The sequence below is a fragment of the Wasmannia auropunctata genome, unplaced genomic scaffold (assembly GCF_000956235.1).
Source record: "Wasmannia auropunctata unplaced genomic scaffold, wasmannia.A_1.0 LD336090.1, whole genome shotgun sequence".
Taxonomy (NCBI): domain Eukaryota; kingdom Metazoa; phylum Arthropoda; class Insecta; order Hymenoptera; family Formicidae; genus Wasmannia; species Wasmannia auropunctata.
Window position 1 is genome coordinate 2,003,276 of NW_012026800.1, and position 23,531 is coordinate 2,026,806.

The window sequence follows — 23,531 nt, forward strand, 5'->3', positions numbered from 1 at the left end:
ATCGTTGCGAGGATTAGAAACTTGTGTCGCGGTTTACCTGAAATACGCTGTTGCTCGCGATATAGAAGATCTATAAATATCTACTTGGCAATCCGCCCGCTATTTTTTCCTCAATTTTCACAAGTAAAATATGATAAAACACAGATCGATTTTGACAACTGTTTAAATTTTAACATAAAAGGAAGTAAAGGAAAAATGAATACAGCTTTGAAACATATACTCTATTTTGTAATTATTTCATTTAGTTTACAAATAATGATTTTTTAAATCGATCTTTATTAAATATGCAAGTGATACATTGTGCAGCGTTACATTATAAATGTGTTTCAAACATATAGCGAGTATTATATTCGTGACTTTGCGAATATAAAATGAGAGGGGAATGAAAGGGAATAAAAGCTATCTATTATTCGGGCTTTCAATGCTGCTGATTGAACGCGGGTAATTTCCCTGAAATACGTTTGCGTGGAATAGCGAAATGAGGTTGCGACGTGAATAAGAGATCGTTTGCCGTTAGAACGCGGGCCGAAAAATCTTGACCTTACCGTCTCGCCGCCGCGCGCCGCCATCTTGTGCACGTCGTTAAGCTTAACGACCGCTTTCAGAATTGCCGCGGCCTTTTTTCGCCATAACGAGACGCGGCACTTGGTTCTTCGCACCCCATTCTCCACGGTTTCCCGTCCGAGAGACATTTAAGTCCGTAACTTCATTGTTATGGGGGAGAGCTAGGGCAGTGCTGCGCGACGGCACGGCGGCGGCGGCGGCGGCGGGATGAAGCGAACAACTTCAACTTCTGCCGCTTCGCATAATCGCGCACTGGAGAAATCGATTAACCGTTGAATTCCGCGATAAGAGCCCGGGTGCAGGGGATCACCTTATTTCCGCAACCACCCTTTACTGCAATGCGCCATACACTTTCATACCTGGTTGATAACATGCTCTAAAATACCTTTCTCCCCGGGTTTATTGCTTCCTCATGTTATACTTCTTATATGAGATTCTATTAATATTATCGTTTTTTTTTCACATAATTAAGAAATTAATTACGTGAAAAAAATATTGAATTATTTTAATATATTTTATGTGGTCACGATTAATAATAACATCAACTTATTTTTTGGAAAATTCGCGTACGTTCACGTTGCCCATTCGTCGAACTCGGCCGTGAAAAGAAAGCGATCTCGCGAATGAAAGTGGCGGGATAACAAACGGTCGGTTTCACCGATCGAACTTCGTCGTCGTTTGCCACCGGCACGCGCCCTTCACTTGCGGAACGGGTGGGAGGAGAATGCCCGGGGGGGAGGGGGGTTGTTCCGCGTCTATGAAACTTAATATTCCGTAGGAAGGACTTACGTAAGGACGCCCGAGACCGGCAAGAAGAAAGGCGGCACGGTGAAAAACCCACCCTTATACCTCCGTTCAGCTTTACCTACACTCGCTCTCGAGCAATCGATAGGGTGACTCATCGAGGGCGGTGACAGAGCTTTTTCACCCCTCGCCCCTCCCGCTCGCCCTCCTGCTCACCCTCTTTTTCTGTTTCTCGCCTTTCTTGCCTACGGCACTCTTCTCCATCCACCCTCAACTTCGTTCTTCCGCCCTTGCTTCCGGCTTGTACGCTCCCCTTCTCTCCCCCCTCCTCCCCCCATCCTCCCGCCCCGTCATCCCGTAAAAGCGTGTCCAAACTTTAAAACTTTCTGCAGCAGCCCACTTTTCGGTCGGACTGTGTGCGCGGGTTCCTTCGGGGCGACGAAATAACTGGGAGCGCATCCCAAAGTGTGCAGCTGCAACTGCACCGCGCACTTTTGCTCGGAGCACCGCGAACTGGAACGCGAGAGCGGTTTCGCCCGCAGCCAATTTGTCGCCCCGTCTGTACCGATTCGGTTCGGCTCTCCTCTCCGAGAGTCGCGTCTCCGGTCTAGACGTTCCTCCGCAGGATCTAAGTAATATCTAATTTATTTAAGTTATCGCTGTAACTGCTTCATAATTAGATAACAATATAACAATATTGAATTGGCTTCTGAACGTTTGCTTCAAATTTTGTTATCGCAACGCAATAGCACAGTTGGGGATTATCGCGCGCGGTACTTTGCTCGCCGCCGATACAAAATTTTCCATTTTGCAAAGTTCCGCCTGTAATCTAGTTCCAAATAAAATCCACGAGCGCGGTGGAATTCGTTCTAACGAATGAATTCCGGAAACGTGAAACAACTTCGAACACCGTCCGCATTTCTGCGTTATCCTTGCCGCTCTTAATTGTCTCGTTCGCGTAGCCCTTTCCGCGATCCCAACACAGGCGTTCAAACTTTAAACTGCTTCATTCCACGCGAAATAACGAGACATGTTCGCGGTATAACGGCTGCAAACGCTATACGCCATTGCGCGCCGTAACAGGTAGCCTGCGAATCTCTCGTTTGCGATCGATTTGTTAGCAAACCATCTTTTCGTTGATTCGCCAATTTTCCATTTTTTTCCCCGAGCTTGAAAATTATGTGCCAAATCTCTTCAAGATGCACATAAGAATCCGACTTAAGTCCCAATTTTAATAGAAGGCATAGAAAATCGCGCGCGGATTTTCGACGCACAAAGAGTTTCTTGCGAAAATATTCTCAAATATCTCCAACAGAATCTTTTTACATGTTCCAAATATATTTTTTATTTTAAATAAGAAAAGTAATTTTTCAAAGGTAGGCAGTCATGCGTTCAAAGATACCTGAACAAAAAAAGGTTATCTAAGAGGGGTCTTCTTGCATTACGGAACTCGTTAAACGCGTCCAAGCGGGCAATTTTTATTTCCATCTCCCTTTCTTTTTTTTTACTTTCGCCACACTTTCAGAACACAACGCGCGTCTGGTCGCGCCACGTGAGAGATTTTTTAAGATGGGATTTTAACGAGCACGTAGGGTATTTTTCAGAGTCTTCCTCTCCGCCAGTCGCCTTAATACTTTTCGCTCAGCTCCTTTCGCGCATCGGACGTGCTCTCGAACTTTAAAACACATCCCGCCGTGTTCTACCCTTCTCCTCGCAGTTCCACCCACCCTCCTCCTCCCCCCCCCCGCGTGCCAGGATTTTCGCACTACAAAAATAACGAGATGCATTCAGCGGGGAGTGCCAGTCGTCGCACCTCCCACGTATCTATAACGAGCACGCGGCGGAATGTCGTCGGCAGACAATTTGTCGGCCCCGGGCGACCCTTTCGCGCATTCATTTGTCCTTTTCCTTCGATTTCGTTTCATTACACGGTCTCCTCATAAATTCCGCGCAAATTACAAACCTCGTCAAACGTTAACGAACTTTGGTAAAAAAAAGGGGCATTCCAATTTTTGTAAATCGAAGTGTAATTGGATCCGCGGGCAGAAATCGTACTGTGTGTGCGTGTGTGGAAAGTACAATATTTTTTTTTTTTTCATAAATTGATACGGTAAAAAATAGTTTTACATGAGAGAGTTTCAAATGTAACACGGATGATGGTACGTGTAAACTTGCAAACACATTTTTTGTTTTATAAACGAGTTGTTAAAATGATAGGAACTCTCATAAAATATCGTACAATTAAGCTTTTAGTTCTGTTTAACGCGTGTAACGCGTGTACGCGGTTGTTCTTGCTTGTAAAAATAAATTTTACAGTGCCTTTTATTAATCACTGCAATTAACAGTGCGATGTTGGAGCATCGTCGCGCGTCATAAAATAATTACTTAATTAAACAGTTTTTTAATATTTTAGAAAGCTGGCTCTCCCGAGCCCTCGCGACATTCCAACGAATGAATAACAAATTTATAGCATCGCCTAAATTGCACAAACTGAAATAAAATTGTTGCTCCCGAAAGTTAAACGGTAATATTTAAGGTATTTTTAAAAAATACGCGATTTTATCCTTTAGTCATTCTAATTAACTCTTCGCGAGAAAGAGCCACGTTAGCAACACATGCAGGCTCGCTCTTTGTCCATGTCGGACAAAGAAAAATTCAAAGTAACAAGGCCATTAATTTTAGCTTTGATCGATCAGCGAGGAGACCGTGGCTCCCGCCACTTTGTTGCGAGCGAAACGAGCGACGTCAGTTAATCTATTAAAACAAGTGATCAGTTAAACTCTGCCTTTTTTTCGACATTATTAACTCCCGCGAAGGAAGTCGGTATTTTTCACCGCGTAACTCGTTTACCGCCGTTTCATGTGCAACAAGTTAATAGGCTTTTTTGTGACCGTATGTATACGCCAACCCGGTGGCCCTCGAAAAAAAAAAAAAAATAAAAGGGAAGATCGTTACGTGTACGCGCGCGCGTACGAATGTTGTTTGAATGATGGAACCGCGTATCCGGACGCGGATAATGAGAGTTCATCGCCCGTTCACGTCTCGAATCGCAGATTCGTGATTGGTATTTACGTCGCGACCGTGGCTGCCATAAACGGCGAAACTATGGGTGTTTATTGACGATGCCTGAGCGAACGCGGACTGAATGAACGTTCGCAAATTCGCATTTGCCGTATCCGTTCTGCGATTTTACGGTATCGCTATAGCTACACACTTTCGATTTTCAGAGCCATAAAATTTTCCGAAGAGTAGAGGAACAAGCCGAGAATCCGACTCCGTATTTATATTTAATTTAAATAAAAAAACGAAAGTAATTTTTTATTTAAATCCTCCTCCGTTTTTCTTAGGTACAGAAAATTGGGAGTTCTAAAATAGGACGAAACATTGCAGTATTTTTAGCTCGGCCTATCAGCGTACGTCGCGCCGCGAGTCACTCCGTCGAAAAAGGAGCTCCTTTCGAAAGCGGGGAAGCTTTTAGGTGGTCGAATCAATAGCGGGGTGGCGCGAGCGAGACGTGTAGACGTAGACTAGATAGGAGAGTTGCGGATGGAAGAAAGGAAGGAAGGAAGGGACAAAAGGAGGCCAAGGAGAGAGATTCGACTCCGGTGCGGTTTGCACCTCGCGCGCGTCACCGATGTAGCGCGCCGATAAGCCGCATCTAGCCGATTATATTGCGAGAGAGTATCGGGCCGAGCTTTTTTCCGCCAACATGACAGCCGTCAGACCAGCATGGACTCGTTTTGTCGGCTCCTGTACAACGTCGTTCTCGCCGTTGTCGTCTTTCTCAGGATTATCAGTGAGTAGCGCGAGAGCGAGACACATCGATCGCGGGCACGTGGGATCGTTAGATGCAATTAGATTGCCATTTCGCAAAAGTAAATTATGCGCTCGCGCACGTGACAAGCGTTTCGATGACGAACTATTTATGAGGAATCGGCCTCCCGGGAGAAGCGTTTCTAAAACGAGCGACTCCGCACACGCGAAATGTGCTCTCTGTTTGGGTCGAAAAGTTATTTGTGGATTTTTGGTTGTATCGACAATTATGCCAAACAGACGGATGTGTGAGCAATCGTAATGGCTGGGCGATGTAAATTCCTGCGGCTGAAAGCTCTATATTAACCGGGGAGGGGGGGAGGCGAGGTGTACTCCACCAATATTAACCGCGCTGAATAAATTTTATTAGTATTCCGTGCGAGCTGCCGCGAAGATATAGTCGGGAATATCGGATAACCGCGACTGCAGTATTTAACTTGGCCATCTATCCCGGGCGCGAGCTTGCAGCTTAACACTTCGTACCATTATTCTTTCTCCCTCTCTCTCTCTCTCTTTCGCCGCGTCTCTATCACCAGATAATACCGCGTCTTCGACGATCACCCGCGACAAGCTTTCTTACCGTAATCGCCGGTCGCGTTATAGATTAGCGCGAAACCTTAAATTGAATCCCGGACTCGATCCTCCGGTTTTTCGCGAAAAGCGCACAGCCGAACTTCAAACATTTGTCATGCCGCCTGATCCGTCAGGCAAAGCGACTCTCAATTTCTTGACGTTTACGCTCGCTCCCCGTATCCGGGAATTCGACTCCACGACGTGAGATGCGTCTCCGATCGTCTCGCCTGGAGTCCCATTAATGTTAAAAAACAGGGCGAGACGCCCGTTTTACGCGGAGATACGCGGTCGGCCGCGCGTATATCGACGCTCTGCGATATCGGGCGACCTTTTGGCGACGTCTCGTGCACGCGCCGGCAGCTGCGGTCGATCGCATCTGCCACTATGGTCTGCCATAAACTCTCGGAGCCTTGACCTTTGGAGCCGCTCGTTATTCCGCTGGTATTTAAAGCCGCGGAACCGCGCGCGGTCGCGGCGCGGCGTCGCACGTCACGCAAAACTGCAGCGGGGCCGTATACGAGATTTCTGCGAAGTAATGCTCCTCCGAGAAAACGGGGGCTCTCTCTCTCTCTCTTTCTCTTTCTTTTATTACCACGTGCAGTCACGTCAGCGAGAGAACGACGTGTATAAGCTATACGCATGCGTCCCGCAAAATCGATGCCTAATTTCTACGATGAGTACGCGATACAATTGCTTTCTAAGTCGTCTCGCAGTGAACCGCTGCAGTAAAGGGGATTTTTTTTTATAGAACCGCGATATCTATTCCTTCTTGATTATTCGTTTCGTCGTTATATTCCTCCGCTGCTCCGTTTGCGTGATTGATGAGGATTATCGTAAAAATTGCCCTGAAAATCGTCTGCATAATTAATTCCCCTGTCGATACAAATGGAACTATTTTGCATTGATAATATCTTCGATCGTTTCGACGCGGTGCACGTATAACAGTTAAATAAAGGCACATAAATATCAATATAAAAATAATAAAACATGCATCCTTTTTGACAAAGTACTTATTTTTATTTATATCCTATTTTATTATATATTTTTCTGTTTTATTTATATCGTTAGGTTACATAAAAATGTGTAGATATTATACGTTTCCAATATATTATACCGTAAATAGTGTAACTGAATTATTCGTAACAGAGTGTATCGCTTTGTTTTCAGAAAACGGCCTTCTCTCCTTCGAAAATCCCAACTACCATCTAGATCCAGCTCGTCTAGACGACGCTTTGAACAGCAATGGAAACGGTAGTTCTCTGTACGATGAATTGTATCAGGAATTGGTCGGCAGCGGCGGCAGAAGCGGCGAGGTGACCGGTGGCGGCGGCGGCGGCGGGGGTGGTGGAACGAGGGTGCAAGCACGCAGAACCTACGCCACATTGGATCTGGGCAGCATGGGGGTGGACGTCACCCAGGGCCCCCTGACGCAGGATTCCGTGACGGACGACGCTCCCGACAACACGGACAACCATAACCTAGGGTGAGTACCACGTTAGCTCTGTCACGTTTTCTTCCTCTCTCCCTCCTGCCCTTCTCCTCTCCCTCTCTCTCTCTCTCTCTCTCTTTCCCTCGCTGACGTCCGATAAATGGTTTCCCAATGCACGTTGATAGAACGATATTGCCGCGCGTGGAAATTAAGGGCGCGATAGGACGCGAGCACGATAAAGTATCGTCGGCTTTGACAGAGAAATGTACGGGCGCACGTTATCGCGATTTTGCTTTCGGTAATGCGGAATTAATCTTTTTATGAGCGATTCGGAAATTTTCCACATAGAAATTGATAGTGACGAAAAAAATGTGAAAATATTATCTAAAAGAGACTTAGAGCTCTCGACGTTTGTTATAGTATTATCTCGATATAATTGTATTAGCAAAAAAAAAAATATACATGTAACCACAATCATGAATCGGAAAGTAGTTTTTCTATAGGGATTTTATTTTTTCATTTCGTACAACAGAGAGATATCCGGGAGCTGGCTCTCTCCCTTTTTTTCTCTGGAACGCGGGAAAATGGAATATAAGCTTCGAGCAGAAATAGAAGCCCGTCCCCCTCGCTCTCTCTTTTTTTCCCCCTGCGTAATATAAGGTCCGACCACCCATCGCGGCCGTCGATAAAACTTTCGAGTCGGACCTCATCGGGATACCGCATAAAATTTCAATAAATCTAGAAGCGAGAAGATAGGGGGATGTGGAGAGAGAAAGAGAGACAGCCCGATAGAACGGACGGTCGATGTTACAAGACAGTTTGAACTTATTCGCGACTGTTACACGAATTCGGCGCGGCCCCCGTGCAGCCGGAATTCACTTCTCTCTTCTTTCTCGTATTTCCATCGGGACACTGTACCATTGTCCGACTACGCTATCGAGTTTCCGGGGGATATTTAGGATAACACGGAAACGCGATTCCCGCTCATGAAATCGGAGACGTGACGGTGAGGAGTCGCAACCCGGAATAAGGAAGCTCTTATAGAACGCTAATTACGTTGTGAAAAAATTATGAAGTTACAAAGTATCGAGTCACGTTTATCATTTGTACTTTATGCTAGGTACAATAAACCGATTGCTTTTGTTTGAAAACTCGAGAAGTCCGAGCGTTAATTAATTTTTAATTTCTCGCAGAAGATGTAGGTGTTGCACAAACTTTTCTATTCTTATTTGCATCGACTTTTTATCGTTTAAAAAAAAATTGCTTATTTTTTGATACTTCGTAACGTCCAAGAGAGATTGTTGAACTCTTAATCTCTCATTAATTGTGAAAACGAGATTTTCCGAAAGGTCAAGACGATCGTCCTCCAGTTTCCAATCTACTTTCAGTTAAGATTGAAATTAGATTCATCGCTTCAGCCAGACTTTTTTTCGTAATTAGTTTTGAGTATCTCTTCGCTCGTTTACTCAAGATGTTTCACTTTGAAACGGACATCTCGTTGAAATTTTATATATTTTTTTAGTATTTACATTAACTCTGAAGTATATGAATAACAGAATAAAAAGTCCGTTTTAATTTTGATCGGTTTCTTAATGAATAATTTATTAGTTTCATATATTTTATTAAATTTTATTAGTATTTTATCTTTTATTTTTTTATTCTGTATCGGCCCATATAGACTAGATATTCCGCGTGCTTGAAATTCTCCGACTAAGCAGAGATCACGTCGCATCGAATTCGTTCATTCTGCGGAGGAGTTCAAGACGCATTAATGGTTAGTCGCGCGCTCTCGTAAGAGAGTTTCTGCCTTCGGTATAATAAACTCTTTTCTTCTCCGCCTGCGGACCCCTGGACCCTTTCGCCGACCCGGAAATCCGGGCGAGCATAAAAATGCAATTAAGGAAACGCCCGACGTCTGGTTGCCTCCGCTCGTGCCATTTCCTCTCAATGGTGCCTTTTTCTTTCTGGATCGTCAATCTCCATTCTTTCATATTTTTCTCCGGGTTTATTCCTTAGCGCTTTTAGCGTGATGCGCGACGACGTGCGTTAAAGAGGAATCAAAAATCCGCCGCGCGATTTAGAGACGTGGAGAGGAGACTTTCGGAGCTCGAAAACGAAGCTCGGGAAGAAGCTAAAATAGAATTTATTTCACGGCGAATGCGCGCGCGGCGGTATACGTATATATACGCACCAGTGAAATAAAAGTATTATTAGACGCATTTCTGTCCGCCATTGAACGTGATACACGCGAAAAAGTTCATCCCGCAAAATTCCTAAGGGGAGAAAACGGCGCAACTCCGTTTCCTCCGCCGCCGTGTATAGCTTCCCTTGTTCGCTGTGTTGTCGGCAAAATGGCGAAGTAAGGTAATGACGCCATCAGCCAACGAGAATACGGCGTTCCTGATCGAATTTTACGGGCGCGGCGGGTGAGGAAAGGGGAGAGGGGAACGAAAGGCGAAATTTCACCGACGACGAAGCCCGGTGAAGGCGCTTTCATCGCCGGTACCACGTTAACTTGATTTACGTGATGTGCTCTTAACGTACGCAACGTTACGTCGTTAGACGCTTGACACATCCGGAATATAGCTCCATGCTCCTCCCGGAATGCCGCCACGCGATCGCATCGATGCGATACTGCGACGAAATCGGTAATTCCATTCCCGAGCGCGGCGGGAAACAAATTGCGTTTTTGTTTCCTTTTTAAATACAATCGCGACGACTTTATGAACGTAAGAAATATTATTTTTTTCTTCTCCTTCGAGTAATTCGATACTTTCCTATAGTCAGATGGTTTTTATATATTTAGATAGTTTATTTATATATTTTTTCTTTTATTTATTCTGTATCGTTGATATTAGATCATCGTGCTTTCAAACTGTACACTCCGCATGCTCTCGCGGAATCAACTTTCTGCGCGCAGTGTACTGCAATCCCCGAAACGCATTAGCAAACCGCACCATCAGCAACCGCGCGGTTGCGTTGAACCCTCGCGAGACGCTCGTTAAAAGCGTATAGCGAGAGGTGACGTTAAACCGCTTTCGCCGATAAGCATCCCGACCCGTCAATAGTTTCTAGGAAAAGGAAAAACTTTACGACCGCGCGCACACAATTCTACTTTGGACGGCTACTTTGTCACCTTCGGGGCGCGGAAATGGGACGGGCGGGGGGGGGGAGGAGGGTAGACGGCATAGAGGCGCGAACTCGAAGACCGTCGGGGCTGGGCACGAAACGTCTCGACATTTCCACCTCCGGCTCTGGATATTAGGCGATAAGCTAGCCGTACTGGGAGTGCAAAGAGCCGAGAAAGGACCGGCGGTTGAGTCACGATAGGCTAGATTCTAGAAGGTGCGAGGAAGGTGGTATGGTATGTGCATTTGTGTGTGTGTGTGTGATTCTTTGTGTATGTACATGTGTGTGTGTGCGCGCGCGCGCGCGCTCGGAGATTGAACTCAATCTAAACTTGCGACAAACTTTGTCCGGGGGCGGCCGCGCTATCTCTCATACCTCTGTCGATTCGCCATCTACAACCTCCGACCTTGTTCACGATAGGGCGGAGGTGACGTCCCGAGACCAAACGGGTTACGTCGCCGGCAAAGTGCGCGACGGAAACTCGCCGGCTACGTGGTGGGAAAGAAGAATCGTGTTTCTTGGAAAAACGAAAAACCTTCGCCTCGAACTGCGGCGAGGTTGCACCATTCAAGAGTTTATTGCGTAATGAGCGGGGAGAGAGACTTGAAGATAATTAGATGATGTTTTGCAGGAAATGATGACAATTAGAGGATAGAATTAAAGCTGTAAAACGCTGTAAAAGTAGATACAATATATAAATGATTTAGATATTTTAAAGCTCTTAAATAGGAAAATCGCATTTATCGTTAATTTAACAGGTTTCGTTAAGCAAGACGGAATGAAAGATTTTCTACGAAACGCGGTTACGCTTGGAAAAATCATGTGCGGTAGGAAATCGTTTAATACCGGAAAAAGAAGTACGGAATTTAATGAAAGCGTCGTGTAGCGTTTTTAATAGCCGGACCTCTTCATATATCCGCCGCGCCGGGGCGGTCGGCAAAGAGCAAAGGAATATTAACGAGGAAATGCATTTTCTTCGTCAAATAAAAGGCTGCAGTCGGCGTGCGCGCTGCGCACAAAGAGCCCGAATTAAAAAATTAGAAGTCTGCAAAGGCGCGCCGCGCCGCGCGCTGTGCCGCCAATTAAAAATCGCTTTAATTTCGCATTGCTCTAAAAATTCAGTAAAACGCCGCCCCCGCTTGCGTTTCCCTCCGTCCGCTCGCTCCGTTTTTTTTTCCTCCCCCACGTCGCGGCAGCTCGCGGCCCTCGCCGGACGTATTCTCATGAAATTCAAAACCGGTACGGAGTCGTATAGCGCTCCGGAGTAAATCGCGTTTCATCGCGAGGCACCGTCGATGAAAAAGTGGAAATTTTTCGCGCGAAAAAAGGAAGCGTTGATAACGCGCGAAACGAGGTTATCGGGCTGGAATGTGTGTGCACGGAGCGCTGAGTTATGTCGCGACTCTCTCTCTCTCTCTCTCTCTCCTCCCCTCTCTCTCTTTCTCGATTTTGCATCGCTAAGTTTCCGTTATGATAACAAAAGTTATGTCGCCGCTGCCACGTCTAAGATAATTCCCTCTCGCGCGCCCCTCTTGCTTGTTAAAATTAAATGCTTTCTTTGTAATTTCTTGACGAACTTCCCCTTTAGCTACTTAGACACCGACGAATAAAACAAACAAAAAAAAATAGTCCGAGAAATATCGCAAGGATTACGCGTCTGAAATAAAGAGCCAAGCATTAAGTTTCACCGAGTCGTAGAATTTGAAGAGAGACTTCTCTCTTTTTATAGCAAAAAGTATTTTTTCATTCGGGCTGTTCATTCGACGCGGACCTTAGAAATGAAATAACATGATTGAGCGTCGCGTACTCCCGCATTATTCCTCATCCGGCGAAAGAGTGGATCTGGTTAGCGGTGACGGGAAAAATAGCGCAGACAAGCTATAGATTAATGCGAGACACATCAATCTCCATCGGTAGCTGACAGCTTATCTGGCCTGCGGTAAAACACAGAGCTCCACCACTCACCCATCCATATTCACTTATATCCACATCTTTCGCCCCTTATATACGTCCCTTTGCTCTCGTCTCTCCGGATAATCATCCTTCGGACACTCGAGAAAATAAAAAGAGAGAGAGAAAGAGAGAGAGATTGTAGGAAGATCGAGCGTCTTTGTCGACGTAAAAAAGAATCTAATTGAAGGCGTCGCGGCAGAGGGCGAGACGCCAACGAGAAATCAATTTCTTCTACACGCTTTTATAAAATGGCTTTTTCTCCTCTACAAAATTGGATTTTTTCTCGTGTGCTATATCATCTTTCCGATAAAACCGATTGCGTAACGAGTTAAAACGGGGAACCCAATTCCTGCTTTCGCAGTTCTCTATATATTGGCAGCTACCGCATGAAAAATTGGGTAAACAAATTCGAGAGGGGAGGAGTTATACCTATAAGGGCATAAGGTCGCGAAATAATAAAAGCCGCTCTCTCGCGCTGCTGTTATTTTCGGCCCCTCGATAAAAACCCGCTGTCAAACTTACATTTGCAGCTCGTCGTAAATCAGCCGACCGACGCGGCGCGGAGTGTCGCGCGAGATATAGCGCGCGACTTCCCTCCCGGAAATACGGTTCCGTATTTCGGGAAGGTGATATAAAACGGAAAAAAGAAACCCGCCTTGCCAAAAATACCACCGTCTGTCCCGCTCGTAAAACGAAAATTTCCTAAAACGAGCGCGCGCGTTTTCGTGCCCCGCGCAATACCCGCCGGATAACTCCGGGCTCCACTCCGCTCCACACACACAGTGACGGACACCATCGTGGCGAGGGAGTGGCCGGTTCTCTTCATTTTTTATTATCACGCCATTATCGTCCCGATCCCTTCCCTCCCCCCCCCCCCGTAGGACCCCCGCCGGTGAACGGTGGTGTGATACCGCCGAGCGAGTATCCGCGAACAGCCCTCGCGGGCAGAATGCGCGCATAATCGCGCCGACTGCACAAAGCGACGCCTCGTAACGACGCTGTCGACCGATACTCCGATAAAGTCCCCCTGCGGGCTCAGCTCCATTCAGGAAGCATATACCCATAAGGAACGGTACGTCGGGCGCCATTCGGGTGCGAATTGCGAAACACCCGGTAGGTACTGTGCGCCGAGGCTTGAGGCGGATAAAGGAGAGGGAAAGGGAGAGAGAAAGGGAAAGGGAGTGTGTGTTGCAATAAGTCTCTTTTATCAGCTATAACTGCCCATTTCTCATCTTCGTCCCATTAGGTCTTTCTTCTTCTCTTTTTTATTTTATTTTTATTCGAGGGCTAACGATGAGCCGCGCTCTCGACCCGGATCAGAGAGATCGCCGTGATCTTTTAATACAGTTCTATCCTCGGGAGGGAGAGAGAGGGAGAGGCGGTTTATGATGATTTAGAGTTTCGAGAGTCTCGAATCTAATGCCGACAGATAATAGCGTTTGTTTGATTTAAACAAATCGACGGGTCCCTCGCGATTCGGGAAATGTCGCGAGAAATTAAAGAATTGTCGCACGGAATTCGCGGAGTACCTCCGGCCGCGATAACATCTCTCGCGCGGACACCTCCGCAGATAGGAGGGCATAAACCCATAAGGAACGACGCGCCATTCTCAGGGGGTCTCAAAGAGGAAGGAAAGAAGGGAAAGGCATTCGTGCAGGGGTGTGGGGTGTGGAAAGGAGCGTGGAGGAACACCTCGCACCTCGCAGGGGATAGGTATCTTAACGATCGTGTCTGAGGCGGGGTACATTGGGCGTGAAATAAGGCGCCTTTGTTAGGGCAGCTTTTCTTTGGAGGAAAAGCTCATCCCTTCTCTCTCTTTCTCTCTCTCTCTCTCTCTCTCTCTCTCTCTCTCTCTCTCGCGCTCTTCTCCATCTCGATCCCTCCTTTCTCTCGCGCGTACCGCGCTCTCCTCGAGACTCACCCCCCCCCCGCGTCACCTATACTCTTTCGTTTCCGTCTCCGTGGCACCCTTGCGACCGCAACCCTCCACGTGAGGTCCTTCCGTAAGGAAAGTGCGCGCCACCTCTGACACCTCCTCCCACGGTTTTGCCACGCTCGTTTTCACGAGCGAGATGTACGGAACGGGAGTGCTTTCCGCGCGATCCCCTCCCCCCCCCTCCCCCGACACGCTCACGGCGTTAACTTGTGTGTTGAGAGAAATTCCGGTGCATTCGTTGCATCGTGGCGCGCGAATGTTAATAGCGAAGGGGGTTTTTCTTTGAAAGTTATTAAGCAGAAATAATAGCGAAATAATTGCAATTTTTCTATTTCCTTAATTGACAATTATTTTCTTGCTTCAAAATAATCATTTTATTGCATCTCTCGAATTTTATATTATACAACGAATACAATTACAATATTCTTAATTACGTAATAATTAAAATTATTTTTATTGAGATTCTTAAATTTTGTAAAAATGCAGGTAAAAGTTAACGCAAATCCTTAATTACATTGTTGAATGGCATTATTTTACATGTAATATTACAATAATAGTTATACAAATATCATGAAATTATCATAGCGATAGGCCTCAATGACGTACGGAACGTAGCGCGTTTGCTCCAAACAGGGATGGTGCTCTTGAAGAAGTCATCTTTAAGACGCGATTGAATCTAGAATCCACGGCGACGCACTATAGAATTTTTATGCACTCGCGCGTATATAGTATCCACCCAAGCCTGTCACGTCCCGTCTGGCTGAGTATACGACCTGGAAATTTATGATAGACTACGTCGCCGTTGTCAACGCCGCGCCGTAATCTCCTAACGTCGTTACCTGCAACGTAGCCCCCAACGACGGCTGCCGGCTGCGTCTTTATCTTCCCTCCCTCAACCCGGGGAGTCACGAAATTTCGTCCCGCGACGTCGCCGTCGATCACACGTCGAAAGTCGCGCGAGTGAACCTGTATTGGAGCCGGGAGGGAAAGAGCGCCCGTCGAACGAGCGGAATAAACTCGGGCACACGTTTCGTCGATTTTTCAATATAACGGCTTTGAATATAACAAAGAGCGTGTTCAATATAACGGCCGCGCCTATCTTTATCTCTTTGAGACGAGTGGATCGGTTAGAATTGATCACGGATATATAAATTGTTTATATCGAAATCGTGGATTGAATTCTCTTCGACACGACCGATCGACACGAATAAAAGAAACTATTTTATCCCCCCACCTCCACCCCCCACCCTGATAGTTTCGATTAAGGCGGACAGCTATTAAATTCTTAAAATCAAATTCAATTCGTTGCGCGCCGCGGGCCCCGCGTCCGCCCGCGGATAAAAATCCGCCTGGATATGTACGTGAAACGTTTCGCCGGGGCTCTCTCTTTCTCTCTCTCTCTTTCTCTCGGCGAGGTCGAGATCATATTTGTGCCCGTCATTCCTCCTCTCTTTTATTCATCGCGCATGAATCCGCGGCGAGATGGAAGTGGTACGAATCGATAAATAGTCAGACCCCGAACGGCGCGGCGCGCGGGAGCGCGCCCAGAATAGAGACACAGCAGCCGGATGTGTCGATAAATAGGCGGCCGGAAATTTCGTCGAATATATAAATTTACGCGGAATTGCGAGGAAAAGCGCGCGAGTCCCGAATTTGCGACACGCGAGATATATCAGGCACTGCAGGATTCCGGCGGTATAACGCTCGAGACGGAGGTAAACGCCATATCGTTAGGTGTATATGTGTCACATTCCGGGGGCAACGAGCTCGGAAGTCTCGCGCGATCATAAGGGACTCCACTTTGTGGCGTCGCGCGTATGTGTGTGTGCGTGTATGTACGTGCGTTGCGAGCGGCGTTTACGAGACGACGGCACACGCGAGCGAGCGAGCGAGCGAGAGAGCGCGAGCTTATGGCCGCGAGTATACCTCTCTCCGGTGTAACGTCGAACGCGGGCGTATAAATAATGCGGCGTCCCCCGGTGCCCGGTGGGCACACACCGTGCACATGCACCGCGCGCGGCGCATACGTCGGTGAATTTATGTAGAGACTCCACGTCGCCTACGCTCGGGCGGGTTGATAAAAGTTTCAGCGCGCGGCTATTCGCGGTTGCAGATCGAACGATCATTAGGGATTATCGATCGGCCCTCCGTCTCTCCCGTCCGTCACTATATATCCGGCACGAATCTCTTTTGGCTTTGATAAATTGACAATTTATTCGGCGCTGCGCTTAAAATAAGAATTCGCATCGCGCACAATCTTTCCGTTCGTCGGTTATGTACTTGGTATAGGAAATTAAATAAGAAGAGTATATAGGTTCTCTTTTTTTAACCGCGCGAGACGAAAAGTAATGGAGACGCGATTTGATATCGCGCGGTTCGCCAGAATCGTACGACGCCCAGATATATATGCATTTTATTCGATTCAGGTGCATCTGGTATTGAATACGTCTGCGGCAATATACCGTACAAATGGAAACATTGTCGGAGACGTAATGCAGTCGAAGGCAGTCCGGGGGAAAGCGTAACTATTCACCGTGACGTCGTGTGTCGCACGTATTCCCGCGGATGTAAAATCGATACGCATTTATATTTTATGTCGCGCACAGCAACGACTTTCTAAGCCGTGCCGTATAGACATACGGTTGAAATTGCGGCGGAATATTTCCCCGTGGTTTACGCTCCGCGCATATATAGAAGTGCACGGCCGCGCGACTCTGACTGACGAAACTGTATCACCACAAGTGCTTTAATATAATTAGATCGTGTCGCACGTGTATAAGTGTAAAAACACGACGTCGTTACATGTCGCGATCGTATCGCGATCGAAGTTTACAACGCGTCCGTTTCGAATTTTCTATACGATCGCGAGCGCGCAAAGAGCTTACTTTTTTCAAGAGAACGGATTTACGGAGTTCTTATTTCTTCTCGAAGGTAAGAAACGCGCGGCCAAAAAGTTTTTTCAGTCCCTTCTTTTTCTCGGAGAGCAAAACGTAGATATCGGGGAGGGAGGATAGACTTAGGATTAGGGGACGACGCCTGTCGCGGAAAATTCCCGTTCGACGCCGATCAGATTCGCCGAAATCTCCGGGTTAGACCTATTTTCGTTCCTCGGCGCGCACTCAAGGATGCAACTCGAGTCCGCATCGATCGGCGATCGCGCGCCCCGTGCGGCCACGGAGAACACGCGCGCACGTACGTTACCTCAATACCGCGTGTACCGGAGGCCGCGCCTCCGCGTTTGTGCGCTACTGAAAATTTCAATCCGCGATTTCCATTCTAACGAGAGATCGGCGTATACGTGCCGGCCCCTCGCCGTGGGGGGGTCTCCAATTTCATGCAAATCGCCGGGACATCGTCGCGAGAGAAAGGAGTGGGAGAGACGGCGACGGCCGGGGCGTAGCGCCTGCAGTTGCAACGACGGTACAGTTGTACACTATATGTATTACGAGCGACATGCGAGAGAGCGAACGTGGACGGAGGAGCTCGTTATTAAAATACCGTCGTTGAGAGGCCAACGAAATATGTTCCGTCGATGTTTCGTTTAACCTGATTCGAGAGGCCGAGAACGTCCTTAGAGTCGAGCATACACGAAGCGCGCACGCGATCGTTCCCGATTTTCGTCCGTGCGCCCAGCGCATTATTTACGTTCACATTTTAGATAAGTTATCTAAATTAAAACTACCGAAATAATCTTCGTCGATTTTTTTTACCTTTCGCGGCGCAATTTTAATACATGTAAAAGCCTTTGAAGCTTTCGCGGCCCGCCCTTAATTCTAAAAATGTTAAGCTATTTAACTCGATAGTTTCCGGGAGCAGTTCTCCCGCAGTTTTCCGTTACCTTCCGTGCCTAGCGGGTGTTTCTCGAAACGCGCTAATGCACGCAGCCCCCGGGGCAAATTGTTTTCCACCGTCGGCTGCGTTACTTTCATGCCTTCGTTCCTTCGCATTCGGTGTATATACGGCGAATCGTGCCGGCGAATACTCTGTAATAGTTCCGCAGAATAGGCGCACGCGACAGAATCGCTTCCGGTAAAGTTTCATTATTCCAAGGAGGCGATAAATAGCGGCCTGTTTTATGCAAATGCTCGGGCGTAGGCACGGGACCGGCTGCACTCTGTCGCTCCGCAGGACCGTGCAAACAAGAGAGAAATAGAGAGAAAGAGAAAGAGAGGGAGAGGGCGAGAGAAACGGAGCAACACCGTTATTAAAGTGCTTGTATCGCGCCATGGCGTCACGGGAAAGAAGTATCGCGAACTCGCTTAACTCGTGAATAATAAACGGCAGAAACTGGCAGATAACTAGCGCTTTTCCGCTCTCTCTCTCTCTCTCTCTCTCTCTCTCTCTCTCTCTCTTTCTCGCGGGAATTAAATTAAGCTGCAATATTGTACAAATGTGCATCGCTCTTCGTGAATATATTCGGAAAATCAGGGGAATCAAGCTCCTCTCATATTTTCGCAATATTTCACGTCAATAACGACGAATGACGGAATAGCGCGCAGCGATGTCGAACTACATAAATCATTTCGAATATATTTGTTGTTATCCACGATGTTCCCGATGTCATAAATATTTTAAACAAAAATAATAGTAAAAATTTATATAAGTGCGACATCACAACGCTATTTTATCGTTTATCTTTCGCTAATTCAATCCAACGTTAATTTGCTCGCTCTTATAAGGCTTATATTTAGCCGGTAAAGTCGACACAACGAAAATTCGAGGGAAATGGGATAGCAACTGTTCGTACGAAGGCTGCGCGAAATGCATTCTTCGGAAATATCGCACGATAGCGGCTCGAGGCGCGTACACGCTCGTACGAAAATAGCTCGACTCGGGGGAGAGGAAGAGGAGGGGGCTCGAATTTCTCCTTTTCGTCGATCAATTCCACGGGTAGAGCCCAACCCGTTCTCTCTTTCTCTCTCCCCTCGCGCTCGATCTCCCGTTCGGATATTCATCGCCCGTTTTCGCTGCATTGCGCAGAACGCCGATAAATCGCATTATCCGGGAACGACCGCTGCCCCTGGAACGGGCAGCTTATTTGGCCGCGCTTAAATTCCGGTCTAAGCCATTTTCAGAACCCCCGCCGACGGCGTGGCGCGGCGCAGCGGCGTGGAGAGGCGTCAGCGCGCCGGGAACCGACGAAAACCATCGCAGCCCGTTATCCTGAATGCGAGATTCGATGTGGGAGCGCGCGCGGAGAGCTAGAGACGGAAGCGTTTTGATGTCTTTATTAAATTTTAATGACGCGGGGATACCATCATCCGGGCGCTATGCTCCTCCGTACTGCGTCTCGTAAAAGAAAATGTTTCGCCTGAAATCGGACATTTTGCGGGATGATCAAGAGAAGAAGAAATTGGTGATTATATATATATAGTAAAAATTATACTAAAAATAAAAAAAAGGAGAGAACTTTATTCTCGAATTCACTCGGATACTAGCTACACTCTTCGTTTACGTACTTATCGCTTACAACGTGTATTCAGACTTGTCATTATTTTCTAATCTGTTTCGCGCTGTACTCGTCCAAATAGATGGATTTTTAACGATGAGGGACGATTTATCTGCGCTCTTCCGTACGTCATACGTTTCCCGCTGTTTCCCCTAATTCGAGCTCGTCCATCAGTGAGCAGAAAATTACGAGACCCGGGTGCACTCGATAAGCTGCCATTTGCGCGGCGAGGATAAAAGTCCGGACGTCTCACGATCGGCCGCGGCCATTCGTCTCCGTTAGCCGCGGTGTAACGCGATAGGATCGATCGGTACTACCGGGCTCGTAACTCGTCGATCGTACGCTCGCACGCTGCCTCTCCTACCCCTTCTGGTGTGTCGATACAAAATTCCTCCGTCCCGTTCGCTGAATTACCTCGCGTTAACGTCGCGACGCAGTGGAAAAAGCCGGGTCGGACAGCCGCACCGCGACGGGTCACGACTCGATCGCCACCGCTGCACCTTAATTGCTATTGCACCCGTAGTCTCCCCCCCTCCCCCCTCGATCGAATGCGTCCCGATAACGGCGCCCGGTGCGCGTTAAACTCAATACGAAAAGAACATTGCCCCTTCGGGTCGCAGTCCATTGCACTACCGCGAACGATCCGTGCGGCGGCAGAAACGTAAGAGCTTTATTTCTCAAATGCAATGTTTATTTTGCATCCGTTTTTTTTTTTTGGAAAATTGCAATTGACATAATGAGGAAAATTTTAATGTTGCAAACATTATAGAGAAATTGCGTAATATTATACATAATGATTTTAATGATTATATTATTTTATATAATATATTATATATCAATTTTTTATTATATTTAATTTTATATATATATATATATATATATCTATTTTTTTATGTGGCTTATATATACTCAATAATTTAATTTAATAATCATAGTTAATGGTCACGCTGCACTATTATTCCTGCATATATAGAATGTTTCTGTAGGAACGCGACACGATGAAAACTATGTACGAGGTACTTGGCACTTCGCGACTTAAACCTCCGAGACCCTTAACTGCAGTCGCACGTGGTACAAGAGACGCTCGTCGAATTTAGTCGTTAATGCCGATAATGGTCACGCCGAGACTAGTTTAAACTTATAACGACTCAGCGCCGTCTTATAGCGCTATTTAGCGCACTGTAAATCTTACACAACGTAAAACGACGCCCCTACACAATAATGTCGCAATCACGTTACAATCAACAGAAAAGATCTTTCTCGGCACGATCTAACTTAATCCGTATGCTCTAACACTTCTCTATTGATCTCTCATCTTTTATTTGAACATGCGGTATCTTTACGTCGTAACCGTCGGCACGGCGATATCAGACGTTTTAATTCCAGTATATCAAAGTCTCCGCTTTCTCAAGAAGAACGGCGTGCTGGATGCTCTAACGCCACTCATCCATCATATTCTGATTTGATGGATGGACTGAATGATACAATTGCGAGGAAAAACATTGCCGGCGGCAAAGGGATCGTTTCACCGTTACGTAAACGCTTCGCGGTTTAATTTCTCCTCTTTCTCCGCGCGGGAGAATCGAAAACCGGAGTTACCGTTCGATCCGCGTAGTCCGTCCGTCCGAGCCAATCGACAGGCTGTCGCTTTAATGACACCCGCCGGTCTTCTCTCCACGCGCGGGTACGCGCCTCGAATAATAGGAATCCATCGGAGACTTCACGTTCACGCCGTGGGACACGCGGGAAAAAGAACCGATCGGACACGTCGAAATCGTTTCCCGCGCGCAACGACGACAGGCGTTCCCCGCGTCCGTCCGCGGCGCTTCGCCTAACGCGCGGGAACATTTCGCCGGACACGTTATTTCGCCGACAAAACCCGCGGCCGGAGTGGGGCTCGTTCGCATTCCGCCGACGATTCCCTCGCTCGGATCGTATCGCCGTCGGCCACGTCGAACAGGATATCGGCTGTCCCCCGGCCACGGCGACTCAATTAACAATAAACGATATCGCGATACGCGCGAAATACAAGCGTGAATTTTCTTCCAGTTGGCTACCGGAAATTGAACCTTCGTCAACGGCGAAGCGGGTGCCTCTCGCGTTTTTTTTTTTATTTAAAGCGGCACGGAATTAGAAGATATTGGTTTACAAAAATTTGCCAACTGTTCCGACGGACTCTCGGAAACGGGAGATCTCTCGTGAGGGGAGAACCATCGAATATTCCATCCGCGAAGAATGAATCCATCCGCATTTTGTATTCGAAGTCATTTCAGCCGTGCGTTTTTTGACCGGGGCATTTTTCTACGTAACACACGTAAAGGTACCGACGACACACACGCACACACACACACACACACACACAGCGACACACGCGCGCATCCGCGAGAGACTCGCCTTTCATTGACATTCTACGAGTCGTGGCGAATTTCATTTATATGCTAACTTGAAGCCACGTGCACATTTCTGCATTCCACCTTGAGATCCCGTCGAAACGTGCCCGTTGCGGCGCACCCTCCCCCCTTCCCCCTCTTCCCCCCTCGGCTTGCGCAAAACCGGAGCAGGACAGGAGTGCGACCGGGGAGGGGGGAAGGGAGGGGGGAGTATCTTTCGCGAGGCGACGTGAGCCAAAAATTTTCGTCCGTTGCCAAGCGATGGCCAAATCCGACTCGGTGCAGTCCGAGTTTTGCAGTCCCAAGATAGACCGGTCGATTTAATACTACATGAATTATCCAGAGGGTTTTTAAAATGTCAGCTTAACATTTTTGACGTATTCGGGACACCGAAAGCCATTTTCTCTAAATAGCACGTATATATACAATTGAAGCTACTTGAATTAATTCAGCAGTATAAAAACCGTTAATATAATTTCTCTAAACGGATATAGCCCCTTTTAGTTGCAGCTTTCAATTTATGCAATTCGGTTTATTATCTCGTCCCCCCGTATATCAACTTTGTTCGTTAGTGAAAACGGGACGAAGTTCGCGTAAGGGAAGAATTGAAACTTAACGCCTAATTAACGCGAAATTCGCTAACGAGGCGGTCCGCGAGTCAATATTCACTTAATACGACTACATAATACCATGTTGACCGTTATAATTAACGATTTCTCTGCGTTACGACCTCGTTCCGTCGTTAAAGACGGTCAGGGTCGGCAAATTATTGCGTTCGCGGGTCGCAACGTGATACGTGATACAACGACTTTATGTCGATCGCTGACTTGATCATCTACTACGTTAATTACGGCGCGATTAAGTCGGTCAGCGAGCCGGCCGACCGACGACAGCGGGCGGCGGCAAGAAACTCGAGCCGCACGTGCGCGCGCCGTAACAATGATGCTCTCGCGAGTGTCACGTTTACACCAGCGCGCGTTTGCATCTTTATCTCTCGTCGTCGGAATATAAACGGGCGCGCTTACCGTCTCACACAAATAAGCTTCGTTTTAACGGAGGACGCAATAATAAAAATGCGTATAAAATTTTAGGTAATTATTCTATTTGCACCCTAATTGCCAGCGCGTTCAGCTATTCGCGCGCGTTTAAAGCGGAAGAAAAGAATGGTAAGAATTTTTGACGGTTTACAAATTTTCGCGAAAACCGGTTCTTCTCTCTTATACGGTTTGTAAATTTGTAAGTCCATCGGTGGAAGATGCGAGAGACAAATTTTCGTTTCAAAGCGGGAGCTCGCGGGAGAGGGACGCGGCGTTTATTTAAATTATATAATCCCAATGAGATTCCCTCCCCTGGCGAGAAGTCATCGGTCTTATGCATTATGCAGGAGCGCGGGGGAGGACCGGCGGAAAGACAGGCAGTTGTACAAAAGAAAATGGAGAGGATAGGCCGCGTTTCTCGCCGTGGTTTGTCATGCGCGACACGTGTCACGTCGTAAACTTTTCTTCCTGCTCCCACCGGTGTGTCGCTGTGAATTTCGGCTTCTCGTAAAGT

At 47.2% G+C, this 23,531-nt stretch overlaps 1 protein-coding gene across 1 annotated transcript in view; it reads left to right on the top strand.

The window, feature by feature from the left end:
* The window catches only part of LOC105447876 (amyloid beta A4 precursor protein-binding family B member 2-like), a 108,183-nt gene that overhangs the window by 54,296 nt on the left and 30,356 nt on the right, over positions 1-23,531 (top strand). Inside the window, exon 2 of the mRNA XM_011686134.1 lies at positions 6,862-7,177. Within this exon, the coding sequence (XP_011684436.1) occupies positions 6,862-7,177 (316 nt within the window). The remainder of the gene's footprint in view (positions 1-6,861; positions 7,178-23,531) is intronic.